General features: G+C 38.5%; 1 protein-coding gene across 4 annotated transcripts in view; it reads right to left on the minus strand.

The window, feature by feature from the left end:
• LOC115208880 (secernin-3) overlaps window positions 1-17330 on the minus strand; it is a 101778-nt gene that overhangs the window by 45520 nt on the left and 38928 nt on the right. For all 4 annotated transcript variants that reach the window (XM_029777112.2, XM_036499060.1, XM_036499027.1 and 1 more), the window contains one exon: window positions 15361-15566. In XM_029777112.2, the coding sequence (XP_029632972.1) occupies window positions 15361-15566 (206 nt within the window). The remainder of the gene's footprint in view (window positions 1-15360; window positions 15567-17330) is intronic.

Here is a 17330-nt window from a genome sequence, read left to right on the forward strand (position 1 = left end):
GCCACCGACACGTGTAAAATACCTAGTCTCAACGTGTTGTTAATCTTCCATAACAACTATTTCAATACACCTGCTCTTACTGACCCTTATATTATGGCTGCTACTGTATGTATTACCATCATCATGTTAACTGCCACTTTTCCATACTTGCATGGGTCAGACAAGACTGGACATATTTTCTGCAGTGAATTGCACACAAATGACACCATTTCTATGAACAACAGCTTTTTGTTTACAATCCACACACACAACAAGCTTCTTCCATTTTCCCCTCCAATCAAGTTCATTCATAAGGTGCTGGACAACGTGTGGCCATCGTAAAGGATCTAGCCAGGGTGTACATGCAGTGAGAGCAAACACTAAATCACATGGTTTCAAAGTGAATTCCTTAACCACAAAACCATGCCTACATTTAGAAATTTTCTAAGGAATAATATAAGCCAGTAGTGAAGTTGTGTGGCCCAGTGGTTAGGCTGTTGCACTCACAACTGCTATATCATGGGTTCAATTCCCAGACTGAGTGGTGCATTATGCTCTTGAGCAAAACACTTCATTTTACATTGCTTCAGTCTCCCTCTAAGCTCGCTCGCCTAACCAGCAGGGCGATGTCATTCAAAGGTGAAAATACAAAGCGCATTGTGACCAGTGATGTGTAACAACATCTGAGCATCTGGTCAGTTACATGATCATGCGATAAACTTCTAACAAATCTTACTGTACAGGATACACAACCAGAATGAATTACTATATGGCATTGTTGACCCATAGATTAACAAATGTAGAAAAACCTGTTAAATATTGCAACAAGAAATTCGAGACACCATTCTGATTATGCTGAAATAACTCGTTATAAAACAATTGAAATTTCACTTTGTAGTAAAAGTTAAAACAGGAAAGAATATAAAATCAAAGAGCAAAACATAAACAGTAAAAAAGCACTTACTATATGTGGATATATAACTATATCTATCTATCTATCTCTATCTATCTATCTATTTATCTATCTATCTATCTATCTATCTATCTATCTATCTATCTATCTATCTATTCATCTATCTATCTATCTATCTATCTATCTATCTATCTATCTATCTGTCTGTCTGTCTGTCTATCTATCTATCAGCCTGTCTGTCTGTATTGTATATATATATATATATATATATATATATATATATATACACACATCATCATCAGTTGTCAAGTGATGGGGGAGAGCGAACACACACACACAAACACATATGTTTATGTATATACATACTCATACATATATGATGGTCTTCTTTCAGTTTCTGCCTACTAAATCCACTCACAGAGCTTTGGTTGGCCTGAGGCTATAGTAAAAGACATTTGCCAAGGTGCCATGCAGTGGGACTGAACCCGGAACTATGTGGTTGGGAAGCAAGCTTCTTACCACACAGCCATGCCTGCTTCTATGTGATCTGATTTAATGTATTTCTTTTAATTCTGAAGAAGAGATCTAGTTTTGGCAATGTCTTTGAATACATTTAGAGTTAGCAAACAGGTTAAAGATAATGCATGTTTCGGACTGAGCTATCTTGATTTTAATTGTTTAAATAGATGTAAGTGTGATAAATGTTTTGCTATTTCTTTGACAGAGGAAAATCATTGGTGTACTTAGAAGGTCTGTGAAGGATAAATAAGTGTCCATTGAGTGAACAATAAGTGGGGTAATTTAGATTAAAAAAAAAAATTAAAATATAGAATGGCGCAGGAGTGGCTGTGTGGTAAGTAGCTTGCTAACCAGCCACATGGTTCCGGGTTCAGTCCCACTGTGTGGCATCTTGGGCAAGTGTCTTCTGCTATAGCCCCGGGCCGACCAATGCCTTGTGAGTGGATTTGGTAGACGGAAACTGAAAGAAGCCTGTCGTATATATGTATCATCATCATCATCATCATCGTTTAACGTCCGTTCTCCATGCTAGCATATATATATATATGTGTGTATATGTTTGTGTGTCTGTGTTTGTCCCCCTAGCTCTGCTTGACAATCGATGCTGGTGTGTTTACGTCTCCGTAACTTAGCGCTTCGGCAAAAGAGACTGATAGAATAAGTACTGGGCTTACAAAGAATAAGTCCCAGGGTCGATTTGCTCGACTAAAGGCGGTGCTCCAGCATGGCCACAGTCAAATGACTGAAACAAGTAAAAGAGTAATGGGAATAATGAGAAACAACAACAGAATGTTTGTTGACAGAACAAAGAATCAAGAATAGAACAAAGTAAAAGCAAGATTATTCATACACCAATCCAACTCTTTCCATTGTAGATGCTTACACGCATATGTACATACATGTATAAAGAAATATGTCTATACACATGCATGCACACACACACACACACACACACAGACACACACACACACACATACACACATGCATATATGTATACCCCCCATATACACGCATATATGTATACCCCGGCGAGCTGGCAGAAACGTTAGCACGCCGGGCGAAATGCGTAGCCGTATTTCGTCTGTCGTTACGTTCTGAGTTCAAATTCCGCTGAGGTCAACTTTGCCTTTCATCCTTTCGGGGTCGATAAATTAAGTACCAGTTACGCACTGGGGTCGATGTAATCGACTTAATCCCTTTGTCTGTCCTTGTTTGTCCCCTCTATGTTTAGCCCTTTGTGGGTAGTAAAGAAATATATATACATGCATGCACACACACATACATGCACACAGACACACGCACACACACATGCATATATGTATACCCCCCCACATACACGCATATATGTATACTCCCCACACACATATACACACTCATGAATATGCAAAGGGTTAAAACATGGTGATACTGGAAATGGCATTTTAAAAAATAATATTTTTAAATGTCTATAAGGAATTCCTGTTTTCCAGATGCCATTCATCATCATCATCATCATCATCATCATCATCGTTTAACGTCCGCTTTCCATGCTAGCATGGGTTGGACGATTTTGACTGAGGACTGGCAAACCAGATGGCTGCACCAGGCTCCAGTCTTGATCTGGCAGAGTTTGTACAGCTGGATGCCCTTCCTAACACCAACCACTCCGAGAGTGTACTGGGTGCTTTTTATGTGCCACCGGCATGGGGGCCAGTCAGGCGACACTGGCAATGACCTCGCTGGAATCTTTTTACACATGCCAGTGAAGCGACGTTGGTAACGATCATGCTCGAATGGTGCCCTTTTACATGCCACGGGCACGGAAGCCAGTTAGCTGCTCTGGCAATGATCACGCTCAGATGGTGTTCTTGGCACCCTACTAGCACAGGCATAAGTACCAGTAAGGTGATGCTGGTAATGATCATGTTTTTTATTTCATGTCAGTTGCCTACACCAAAATCTATCTGGTACTATTATCACCCAACCTTTGATGTAGATTATTTGGGATTACATTTGGCTTTTCAAAGGAAGTTACTTCAAATTCCAAAGTCTGCTACTACCATTTCTATCCAGCTAAAAGTAGTCAGATACTTAGAGCACCTGGTGCTTAATTATATTTTTACCTTGAAAATGATAAGCCATCTACCTATGAGCCAACTCTCTCTGTACTTAATTATAATCAATAAATGGGAAAAAATTAAAAAAATTCTAGATTTTTGGCTTTCTTCTTTTCTTTTTCCTCATGGCAGGACCTTAACAGATTAAATATTAAATATCATTAACTCTAGCAATAATGTTAAATAGCATAAAAATGTGGAAAATAACAGCTAAAACAAAAATAGCAGTAACAATAACAATAAAAACAACACCCAACAAAATATATAAAATAATTATATAGAGAAAATAACAGGCATAGTTTTAAAGGAGGGGATGATGGGAAAATATGGAAGAAGATGAGCGAGAATGTAAGATGATACTGTAACAGATAAGTTTAGTATGCTAAATGATTTAGATTAGATTATCATCAATATGAATTCTGTAGAGTTGTTTTCTGATATATTTCAGTAAATTTAGAAAGTCATTATGTTATATGTGCTTTATTTCAGTTTAGCCAACCCAAGAGGCTTTATCATAAGCTCACTGTTTTTAACTTTACTTTGCTTCAATGAGTGCAAGTTTATTTAAGTATATTTATATCCTGTTATTTGAATATTAATTTGTTTTTTACAAAGTCTCTAGATACCTAATATATTATCGTACAATAATGATTCTATTAATAATGTGGTCTTCTATTTTGCTTTTTAGTATCTGTTTAGTATCTATCGGAATCGAAATTGAACCAATCCTATGACTGGCACCCGGCAGATGCCAGGACCCCTGGACTGGAGATACGTAAAAAGCACTATCCGAATCGTGGCCGATGCCAGCGCCACCTTGACTGGCTTCCGTGTCGGTGGCACGTAAAAAGCACCATCCGAATCGTGGCCGAAGCCAGTGCCGCCTCAACTGGCTTCCGTGCAGGTGGCACATAAAATGCGCCAGCCTCGCCTGGCACCAGTGCAGGTGACACGTAAAAAGCACCCACTACACTCACGGAGTGGTTGGCGTTAGGAAGGGCATCCAGCTGTAGAAATGTTGCCAGATAAGACCGGAGCCTGGTGCAGCCTTCTGGCTTCCCAGATTCCCGGTCGAACCGTCCAACCCATGCTAGCATGGAGAACGGACGTTAAACGATGATGATGATGATGATGATGTTTCCATGAATCTATTAGTTATAAACCTCTATAGAGTGTTATTTTGTTCATATCTAATATTTCTTTTTTTTTTTTCTGTTTAGTTAGAGAGAGCAGGGCAGAACCTCTGACCTTATATTTTTCAGACTCCTTGAGACTGGGAAGATGAAGAGAGGACATTATCCTGAAACCGGAGACCTAGCCTGAGTGTTTGCATCAGAGTGGACTCTGCTAAAGGTTACCAAGAGCCAGCAGGTGGGGCTAAACAAGGAAATGGATTCAGTCTCCCACCCACAAATTCAGACAGAAAGAACTGGAACATATACGACAAGGCATCTCATCCAATGTTTTTACATCTCTGCCAATCCACTGCCCTGGACTGGTACTTTAGTTTATTGTCTCTAAAAGAATGGATAATGTATTATATATATATATATATATATATATATATATATATATAGTTAATCCAAACAAGAAAACACAAAGAGAAAACACAACAACGCGAGGACGTGGAACAAATATAGTATTATTGGACGCTCAGGAAGGAAGGGAAGAAGGAGGGTTTAACGTTTCGAGTGGAGCTCTTCGTCAGAAACATAGGAGAAGGGAAGACAGAGGAAAAAAATCACCAATGGTACACACGAGGTCACATTTTATATATATATATATATAAAAACATTTGCAGCGTGGAAGGTGTTTATGAGCCATTTCAGAAACACACAAAAACCGTTAGATTAACTTCAATATTGGGAGTACTAGGGTCAACTTCTTAACCCCATAGCCATGCTTGCTCCGATCAAAAGGATCGAAGTCCTTCCTGAACCATAGTTCATGTGGTTGGTTCCCCAGTTTCTGTGGTGAATGTATTATCCCCTGGATGGGATGCTATTCCATTGTAGGATTACTCACTTTTACCAGCTGAGTGGACTACAGCAACATGGAATTAAGTGTTTTGCTCAAGAACACAACTCATCACCTGGTCTGAGAAGTGAAACCACAATCTTATAATCATAAGTGCAACACCTTCACCACAAAGCCATGCACCTCAATGCCTACTCTTGATAAGCTTTATGTGAATACAACAGTTTAGTATAATTCACCATTTTAGTAAGATGTAGCATCACTGTAAGGCTGACCAGTGATTCATTGTTAGGCAATGCTGAGTTCAGTTCTTTTGGCAGGAAAGATGTTGTTTGTGATGGACTGACATCCTATCCATAGAGATTGTTTTCTCTCCTGATTTGGTCAATACTATGGAAAGCCAGGATAGTTCTTGGATTACTGAACTACAATTAATTCTAAAAGAAAACAACAATAGAAAAATTTTCAAAATTTGACATTTTGTTTTGTTTCTTATTCTTTGTACGTTTTCTTTTTTCCCTTTCTAAGTTTGAACTTTTCATTTCAAAAGAAAGAATCAGATCTAATCTGTAAGACCATATTCCTCATGGTATAGAAATGTTGACAACAAAAGCAATTCTAAATAATTGCTGCTGCAAATTTACGACATTCTTTTATATTCTGTTAGAAGCCACGAATTAGGAAATTTGCAACAACACAATTTCTTCCTATGATGTATCTGTTTGATTATGGAAATTCTGTCTCTTATTCTGAAGATATAAACTGGGAATTCTTCATACAGATTGGTAAAATATATTCAAACGCAATTGATTAAAGTTTTATGTTGGAATCGAGATATGGCAGGATTGTTACAGTGTCAGATAGAGTTCTTTCTTTGAGGTAGTTGTTCCAGATCTTTAAGTTCTATGATCCAGTCCCTCCTAAGTCAACTTAGCCTTTCATTCTTCTGGGATTAATAAATCAATATATCAAGTCAGATTGATGAATTGGGAGAATTGTAAGGCATTGGACAAAATTCTTTGTAGAATTTATTCCCACATGAACATTCTGTGTTTGCCTGTGAAGACACTGGTGCTAAGCTATAAATGCTCTTGCCTACATTTGTATAATATCAGTAGCATGGAGAAGGGGGATTTGGGATTTTCTGTATAGGCAATTGCTGGTTTTCAATAAAAAACAAAAAGCTTAACCAGGCCTGTTCCCCGGAGAGGAAGGTTTTTTTTTTAGATATAAATACATGTGATCCCTTCTGACAGAGGCATAGCTGCTGAAATGAAAGTTTTAATCTGGTTATATTTGTGGATATTGGACTCATAATCATAATGTCATAGGTTCTGTTCTTGTATGGGTATGCTATGGTATGCATTGTGTCGTTGAGCAAGTTAAATTTACTCCACATTCTCCAGTTTACTCTGCTAAAATGAGTTCTAGCCTTGTCCTGGTGCAGCCCTTCCTCTCTTCATCCAACTGCTACATTCTGGATCTTTCATTGAGGCAAAGGTGGAAGGGCTGAGAGGATCTCTACATCAGCTCATAACTGCAGAGGCACCTAAAACAACTACTAAAAGCATGAAACATTGTACTAAATCGTATTTGTTTGTGAGTGATGACAATAAGACTGTATTAGAAGGCACCAAGAAGAATATAAAGGAAATCGGAATAGAGTGCCCAGTAGAACTGTTACAAAAGGTTTGCTTCCTTGGCAGGGCCAGAATAATCAAGAAGGTATTAGATAGTTGAAAAGAACAGATAGCATGGTACTGTAGGCTGCAGGCAGCAAGCCCACTACACATGCAAGACTCCAGGGGATATAACAAAACCAGAGATAAAAAATAATAATGATAATAATAATAATAGTTACCAAGTAGTCCGAAGTGAAAGTGGCGATGACAAGATTGTTTGGAATTTGAGAGGTAATGTAAAAGTGATACCAGTTATAATCAGGGCATTAAGGTCAATCCCATTTAAACTTCAAGACTTCTTAAAGTGGTTGAGAATACCATGCAAGGCTGGCGTCATACAAAAATGAGCCTCACTAAGTACTCTTTACTCTTTTAGTCTTTTACTTGTTTCAGTCATTTGACTGTGGCCATGCTGGAGCACCGCCTTTAGTCGATCGAGCAAATCGACCCCAGGACTTATTCTTTGTAAGCCTAGTACTTATTCTATTGGTCTCTTTCGCTGAACCGCTAAGTTATGGGTACGTAAACATACCAGCATCAGTTGTCAAGCGATGTTAGGTGGACAAACACAGACACACAAACATACACACACACACACACATACATATATATATACACATATACAATGGGCTTCTTTCAGTTTCCACTACCAAATTCACTCACAAGGCTTTGGTTGGCCTGAGGCTATAGTAGAAGACACTTGCCCAAGGTGCCACGCAGTGGGACTGAACCTGGAACCATGTGGTTGGTAAGCAAGCTACTTACCCCACAGCACTACTACTGTGCACATTTTAAGGAAGGTATTATCTGTCTTAAGTTTTTTTTTGTGACTTGACAAATGATAAAATACAATGGATGGCAACGATGATGGTGGTGGTGGTGGTGGTAGTGGGTACTGTTCAAGAATTATTATTAATATTAACAGAGCAGGGAATTTGCCGAATTCTGAAAATAGTAAACAATGTGTTCTGTGGTATTTAGTTGCAATATTTTATGCTTTAAGTTCAAATTCTGTCATGGTTAAATTTGCTATTCATCTTTCTGGGATTGATAAATTAAAGAACCAGTTAAGTACAAGGTTGGATTGAATTTGCTATCACCATTCCTCAATATTTCTGGCCTTGTGCCAATGTTAGAAACCATTATTAATATCTAATTATTTTATGTTATTAACTGTAATTATTGAATAAACTTTGCCATTCAACTGTCCAGTACTAATGGAGTAAGTAGCTGTTAATTCAAATAATTATAAAATTTCATTGTGAATTTATGGCCCTGAGCCAATTTTAGAAATCTTTATATGTGTGTGTTGTTTTACATTATGAATTCAGATTCTGCCAAGGATGACTTCGCCATTCATCTTTCCTTGGATGATGAGATAAATATCAATAACGTACAGGACTCATTTTAATCTTCCCTTTTCCACCAAACATGTGGCCATATTCCAATGTAGGAATTGATTATTATTGTTGTTGTTGAAATTATTCACCACCACCACCACCACCACCGCCACCACCACAGCCACCACCACCACCACCACCACAGCCGCTGCCACCACCACCACCACCACCACCACCACCACTGCCGCCGATGCCGTCGTCATCATCATCATCATCATCATCATCATCATCATCATTATAAGAGGTGGTGGCACGTAAAAAGCACCCACTACACTCACGGAGTGGTTGGCGTTAGGAAGGGCATCCAGCCGTAGAAACCCATGCTAGCAGACACTAAATGATGATGATGATGTGGATTGCTGATGATGATGATGATGATGATGTGGCTTGATAGAATAATTATAATGTTAGACAAAATGCCTTGTAGTATTTGTCCCCAGCTCTTTATGCTCAAATTTCAAATCTTCTTGGAATCAAAACTTTGCCTTTCATACCTTTCAGGATCAATAAAATGACTAGTCAGGTACTGGGGTTAATTTAATTCACTAACACCGTCTCCACATATTGTGTCCTCTCCTTATTTCTATGCTTAGTGACATTTCATGTCTTTACATTCTGAGTAAACTTTGCCTTTCATCCTTTCAAGGTCAATGAATTAAGTACAAGTTGAGCATTTGTGTCAATGTAATCAATTACTTCAGTCCCCACAAATTTCAGATCTTGTGCCTATAGTAGAAAGGATTATTATTATTATTGTTGAGGCAGAAAACTGGTGGCGAGCTGGCAGAAATGTTAGCGCGCCGGGCGAAATGCTTAGCGACATTTCGTCTGCCGTTATGTTCTGAGTTCAAATTCCGCCGAGGTCGACTTTGCCTTTCATCCTTTTGGGGTCGATAAATAAAGTACCAGTTTCGCACTGAGGGTCAATGTAATCGACTTAATCCCTTTGTCTGTCCTTATTTGTCCCCTCTATGTTTAGCCCCTTGTGGGCAATAAAGAAATAAGAAAACTGGTAGTGTTCAGACAGCTGGAACGAAAACTCTATTGAAACAGTCTAATGACTACCAGTTCATGCTTTAAGGGCATTGAGTCACAGAGTTGATAGGGAACCGATTAAATAAGTTAAAGTGTGATGTACTAACTGACATTTGCAAAGAAATTCTCAAATAAGTGAAATTTCCTTATTTGCTAGAGAAAGTAAACAATGGACTTTTATATATCTGTTATCTTTTGCTTTTATTTGTTTCAATCAATGAACTGTGGCCATGCTGGGACAGTGCCTTGAAGGATTTTAGCCAAATGAATTGATTCCAGTGCTTATTTTTAAGTCTGATACCTATTCTAAGAGTCTCTTTTGCCCCCAAATCACTAAGTTAGAGGGATGTAACCAAACCAACACCAGATCTCAAGTGGTGATAGAAAAACACAGACCCAAAGACACACATACACACATAGATACACATGCCTATATATATATATTTATGATAAGCTTCCATCAAATTCACTCATCAGGCATTGGTCAACCTGGGACTATAGTAGAAAACACTTGCCCATGGTACCATCCAATGGAAGTGAACCCAAAACCATATTGTTGTAAGGTGGGGTTTTTAACCACACAGCCAGAAAAATAAGTTACTAATCATTTTTGGCCAGTCATGGCTCAGTGGTTAGTGCTTCAGGCTCACAATAATGAGGTAGTGAATTCGATTACCAGACTATGCTGTGTGTAGTGTTCTTGAGCAAGATACTTTATTTCATGTTGCTCCAATTCACTCAGCTGTGGAAATGAGTTGTGATGTCACTGGTGCCAAGCTGTATTGGCCTTTCCCTTTGCCTTTCTCTTGGATATCATCGGTGACATGAATAAATTTGTTTTAATAAATGGACTGTGGCCATGCTGGGGCAGTGCCTTGAAGGATTTGAGCCAAATGAATTGATTCCAATACTTATTCCAATACGCTGGTATGCGTGGGCTACTGCTGGTCTTCCATAAACAACCTCGCTCCAACTTGTCTCTCACAGGGTAACTTTCTAGGTACAATTCCATGGTCATTCATGACCGAAGCAAGGTGGGGGGCGGGGTCTTTAGTTTGCATATTGAATAAATAAATAAATAAATAAATAAATAAATAAATAAAAAAAGTAAATAAATGAACTAAAGTAAATAAATAAAATGAACTAAGGGAAGAACTCAAGTGTACTTAAGATATATTCTCTTGCAGTAATTAGGTCATGTCATTTTACATTCTGATTTCTAATCCCACTCGAATCAACTTTGTCCTTTATCATTTCAGAGGGCATAAAATAAGAACCAATCAAGAACTGTAGTCAGCCTAATTGATTCAACCTTTCCTCCTTATTTGTAACCATATTGCAGCGGATGTTTGTTTATATAATCACCTTAGTGGTCTATTTGTACATGATTATATGTTTATTTGCATGTGTGTTTAAGTGTATGAATTAATGCCGAGAGAAATAAAATCAATTTGATTTATTCATTCCTATTCACCCTCTGCTAAATGTGTGACTAGAATGAAATTGCACAGATTATCTATGAAATCAGGCTGAGATATTGAGGAAATATTAAAATGAAAGAAGGGGAGAAGATCATGACATTGTAAGTGCGTAAAATGGACAGCTATGGTATCCATGAACATATTTATGAATCTGTCTGTCTGTCTGTCTGTCTGTCTGTCTATCTATCTATCTATCAATCTATCTATCTATCTATCTATCTATCTATCTATCTATCTGTCTGTCTGTCTGTCTGTCTGTCTGTCTATCTATCTATCTATCTATCTATCTATCTAACTATCTATCTATCTGTCTGTCTGTCTGTCTGTCTTCCTGCCTGCCTGTCTGCCTGTCTGCCTGCCTGCATGTCTGTCTGTCTGTCTGTCTGCCTGCCTGCCTGTTTGCCTGTCTGTCTGTCTGTCTGTCTATCTATCTGTCTGTCTGTGTCTGTCTGTCTATCTGTCTATCTTTCTATCTGTCTGTCTGTCTGTCTGTCTATATCACCTATGTCTATGCCTCTGCCCCCAATCTGTCCCTGGCAAACATCCTCTCCCTGCCTCCTCCACAACCTATACCTATACATTCAATCCGATCCTGATGATCCCACCCAACAACTTACTTTTCTGTCACCCATCTCACAACCTACAACTCATTTTTCTAATGCCCATCTATTCATCACAACAGAACTACCCATTCAACTACTTCCTTTTTCACACATCCTTTCTACCTTCCATTACCTCCTTATTTCCACCGAACACCCTTTTTTCAGCTCCCCTTTATCTGAAAATGCCTCATTTTGCCAGTGGCAGCTCTCTCTCTTTCCCTCATTACCTTTGACACCTCCCACCATTTCCTGCCTCATGTACCTCTGACTTTGCCCTTAGTACTGTGCATCTCTCTTTCACACCAACCCCATTCACTACACATCATCTTGCTACCAACTACTACCTCCCCGATCCACATCTATTTCCTCCATCTTCCTCTCCAACAGATATTTATGATTGACCTTGCCTCTACTCCTGTTCAACACTTATTGCATCTTCTTCTACTCATCTGCTTTAATCTCCCATAAACTCCACCCCCCGCATATTACTTTTCTATATTCATCTTCCTCTAATTTCTGGAGGCACATAGCTTAGAAGTGAGGTGTTAGAGTCATGATTATAAGATTTATTTCTTTATTGCCCACAAGGAGCTAAACATAGAGGGGACAGACAAAGGGATTAAGTCAATTACATCGACCCCAGTGCGTAACTGGTACTTAATTTATCGACCCCGAAAGGATGAAAGGCAAAGTCGACCTCGTCGGAATTTGAACTCACAACGTAACGGCAGACGAAATGCGGCTACGCATTACGCCCGGCCTGCTAACGTTTCTGCCAGCTCAAGATTATGGTTTCGATACCTGGACTGGGAAACACAACTTAGTTTCAAGTTGCTCCAGTCCACTCTGATGGCAATAATACATAATCCTGTGACGGACTGGCTTTCCATCAAGGGAGTAATATACGCACCACAGGAACCAGCAAACCAACCCTATAAATCTATACAACTTGGGGAAAGGTCTCTAGTTTGAGGGTGTGCCCTGACACATCTTCACTATCCTTCTTCTTTCCCAATGGGGGTAACCATCTATCTCCCTTACACCAAGACAGATGAAGAAAGAGCAATGGGCATATATGCCATATTTCGAGAGATTTTGCTCCTTCATCTCATTGTTTGTTCGGATACAAAACGTGGTCACAAAAATCAGTGCTGGCTATATTTTCTATAGAATGTATGTAGAGATTGCCTTAACAAGTGATGTAAAGCACACTGCTAATACAGTAAAACATGGTAATGGCTTGTAAAAAATATTTAACATACTTTTTAGTATATTATGTTTGCATAACGAAATACTGCATCCCTACAAGTTAATATTTACGTACCAGCTTCCAGGAACCAGCTTCCAGGAGTGTGTTTAATATGTAAAATTGGTATTTCCAATAATGTTGCATCTCTGTATTTAGTGGCTATTTAAGCAATGTGTTTATCCTTCAAAACTTCCATGCTTTCTGAGATTCGCCAACACTACACCTGATTTTCTCCCCTCCATAAACACACAAGCATGTATCTGACTCATACATTGTTCGCTTTCCAGACATTTGTACATTACTGCATGTACTTTATGCGCACTTTCTGACAAGTTGTGGTGCTCCTGAGCACTGTATACAATAATTTCATTATTATTATTATTATTATTATGATTAAAGGGTTATAGGGTGTTGATGAAGGAGCAAAAACTGCTGAAATATGGCATTTCAAATGCAGTAAAGCTGTAAGGACAGCAGAGCAAGATTAAGTATTTACACTTGTAAGACAGGTAAAAGTTGCCAGCAGATACTGGCTGAGTGCTCTAACCATTAAGCTAAATGGCTCCTGATGTCAATTACAGTTTTAACCCTTTCGTTACCATATTTATTTTGAGATGTTCTGTGTTCCTTTCAATTACTTTAAATATAACAAAGAATTTAGTAAAATAACTTAGTTATCATTAAGCTAGTGTTAGGAACATAAATTGTGATTAAGGTTTGGTGAAAGATTTTAATTCAAAACTTATGAAAACAAGACATTTGTATTATAGAGCCAGAGCCGGTTTCAGCCGGGTTCGTAACGAAAGGGTTAATGCTAAATTATAGCATTCAAATGCGACATGTCTATGCTTGTATGGATGTTCATACAAGATAAAGTGTACTAAATACACATGGTGTAATTCATTTATTTACTTGAAGATAAGCATTCACATCACTACTATTCAGTACTTCTTAGTACATGTGATTCTTCATATTATGTAAAAATGTATGGATGAACTTAAATTAGTTCTTTTTCACTTAACCTTGGTTTGATGTTTAGGGTGCAATGTTAAGGTATGCAGCAATGTAGTGGGGTGGAGGGGAAAAAGGCAGCTGATAGGTAGGGTATTATTTGCAGAAACAGTTAATTTACTTGTGACTAATGCAGAGTAGGGGTGACTCCTTCTATATCATTATCATCATCATCATTTAGCGTCCATTTTCCATGCTAGCATGGGTTGGACGGTTCAACTGGGGTCTGGGAAGCCAGAAGGCTGCACCAGGCCCAGTCTGATCTGGCAATGTTTCTATGGCTGGATGCCCTTCCTAACGCCAACCACTCTGTGAGTGTAGTGGGTGCTTTTTACGTGACACTGGCACAGGTGGACCAAATATATGATATGGAAGTAAACATAAGATTACTGCTATATTGATTTTGTAAGGTACCTGTAGACAATGATGTGTATAGACTGTGGTGGGGTACCTTCTTTATAATTGGAAGTGTTCTGATATATCTTTATATATAAAAGTCAAGTTGTGTGTCTGTCTCCTACGATTTAGATTCCTAACTATTCCCACATTTTGTGGTGCAGTTTAACCAAAAGCGGGTATCTTATAGTCGTGATTCATATCGAGCCCTTCTGGGTATTAGCGCACATCTACGATGAGTCTACAATTTTAAAAAAATTTACCCTCATTTTTTTCCATTTTAATGCATTTTTTTCGCTATTATATAAGGAAAGTAACTCTCTAAAAATGTCTACGATGAGTCAACGATTTAAAAAAAAATTTACCATAATTTTTTTCCCATTTTTAATGCATTTTTTTGCTATTTTTTGGCTATAACTCTCTAAAAATGCTTATATAGTTATTTCCCTTACAAACCCGAGCAACGCTGGGCGATACTGCTAGTATATATATATATTTGTTTATATACTTACACAAATTTATGTCCATATCTTGGCAAATTGATGAATATCATTTATCTCTTCCTTCTTTTAGTCACTGGATTGTGGCCATACAGGGCCACTGCCTGGAAGTGATTATTTATTTTCTTCTAAGTCTGGTACTTATTCTATTGATGTTATTTGCCAAACTGCTAAGTTACAAGTTTGTAAACAGTGACTGTCAAGTGGTGGTGGGGCAAACACACACATGCACACACACACACACACACAAACACATACAAACACACACAAACACACACACACATGCATACGCACACACAAATATAACGGGTCTCCACACAGTGTCCATTCTAGCAAACTCACTCACATGGCATTGTCTACCTAGGGCTATAGTAAAAGACACTTGCACAAGGTGCTGTACAGTGGGACTGAACCTGAAACCACATAACTGCAAAGTGACCTTTTCAGCCACACAGTCATGTAAAAAATTTTCCAATTATGTTTGTTTGTATGTGTGTGTGTAATTTAGAAATATACTTACAAGTCACTCTCTGCGTTGCCCAAAATTGTCCAGCAGTTTCTACAATCCAAGCTTCTGTTTTGTCACTGATTAAGAAGCTGTTGTCATACTTCAGGTAGGACAGAAGCGGTTCATCCGATACCCGGCCTCCCACTCCAACTGTTTCTAATAGCTTGATGATGATGTCTTTAGCTTCTTTTGCTGTTGCGCTGCGTTCAAGAGCCAACCTAGATAAAAGAAGGCAGAACAAAAGGGTAGCAAAGATTATTGTCAAATTTCCACAGACACTCAACACACAAAATACCTATTTCTTTACTACCCACAAGGGGCTAAACACAGAGGGAACAAACAAGGACAGACAAATGGATTAAGTCAATTATATCGACCCCAGTGTGTAGCTGGTACTTATTTAATCGACCCCGAAAGGATGAAAGGCAAAGTTGACCTCGGCGGAATTTGAACTCAGAATGTAGCGGCAGACGAAATATCGCTAAGCATTTCGCCTGGCGTGCTAACGATTCTGCCAGCTTGCCACTGTCGCAAATTATATCATCATCGTTTAATGTCCATTTTCCGCGCTAGCACGGGTTGGACGGTTCAACCGGGGTCCGGGAAGCCAGGAGGCTGCACCAGGCTCCAGTCTGATCTGGCAGTGTTTCTACAGCTGGATGCCCTTCCTAACGCCAACCACTCTGCGAGTGTAGTGGGTGCTTTTTACGTGCTACCGGCACAGGTGCCAGGGGAGTCTGGCAGCGGCCATGATCGGTTGGTGCTTTTAACGTGCCACTGGCACAGAAGCCAATTGAGGCGGCACTGGCATCGGCTACGTTTGGATGGTGCTTTTTACGTTCCACCGGCACAGAAGCCAGTCGAGGCGGGGATAAATTATTTTATGAAAGAAATAGATGATAAATTACTGAAACACAATCTAAATAATGAAAGGCCTGATCACAGTTCATGAGTTTAAACCACTGCATGTGTTTAGTAGTGTTTCTAGAGCAAAACACTTGAGTCTCTATTGCTTCAGTTCATTTAGCTGTGAAGAAATGCACCAGATCTGTTTCCTATGGGCTGTTTCTCTAGGGAGAGATTAATCAGTTAGTTACTTGATGTTATTAAATTAGTGTTTAATCCTCAAGACCTTTGTGAGGCTGAGGAAGTAGAAGAAGAGAGAAAGAAAACCAAAATAGTGAAAAATTTCTTTAAAAATTAGAACAACGTAAGTTAAAATAAATCCTTTCCTGTGCGATTTTCCGGGAAAAGTAACATTCCCCAAAAGAAGTCCAAAATATACTAATTGTTCCATTAAATAAATTAAAGTAATACAAACTTTAAAAAAATTTTTCCTAGAGACTTTATAAAATATATTTCAATATGGCTACCAGTCCTAAGCCTTAACTCTGAATTAAGAAGTGTTACGTGCAGGTTGTAGAAAGTCCACAAAACATGGAAAAAACTGATAAGTTGAGATTTGATGTTAGGCCTTAACCCTTTAGTGTTCGCATTATTCTGCCAAAATTAATGCTTTTTTATCCACTTTGTTTTGAACTAATCATGCATTATCTTGTAGCTATGAGATTTTGAGGAGGTAGCTGTTAATTTTTAAAACGATATTGTAGGGTTGGTCTGAGAGACCAGATCTGGCAAGTTTGAACATAAAACAGGCAGAATACTTTTGGCCGGATATGGCCGGTTTAAATGCTAAAAAGACAAGATGCTATATAACTGAACCCATATGCTATACAGTAAATTCAACCAATTCATGCCAGTATAGAAAAATTGATGTTAAAATGAGAATGAGAGTAAAGGTTGATGATCCATTGGTATTTATTTTTATTTTTCTGAAGCCAAAGAACTCGACTCTAACTAGTCATGTTTAGCTAGATGTAAATAGATAAGTAAAGTCAATCACTGTAAGAAGCAGGAACACTATACAATTCATGAGTGCTATATTTGTTTGTGGAACTGAGTTCAGATTCTATAGTTTCTGG

Source organism: Octopus sinensis, linkage group LG1 (assembly GCF_006345805.1).
Source record: "Octopus sinensis linkage group LG1, ASM634580v1, whole genome shotgun sequence".
NCBI classification, from domain to species: Eukaryota; Metazoa; Mollusca; class Cephalopoda; order Octopoda; family Octopodidae; genus Octopus; species Octopus sinensis.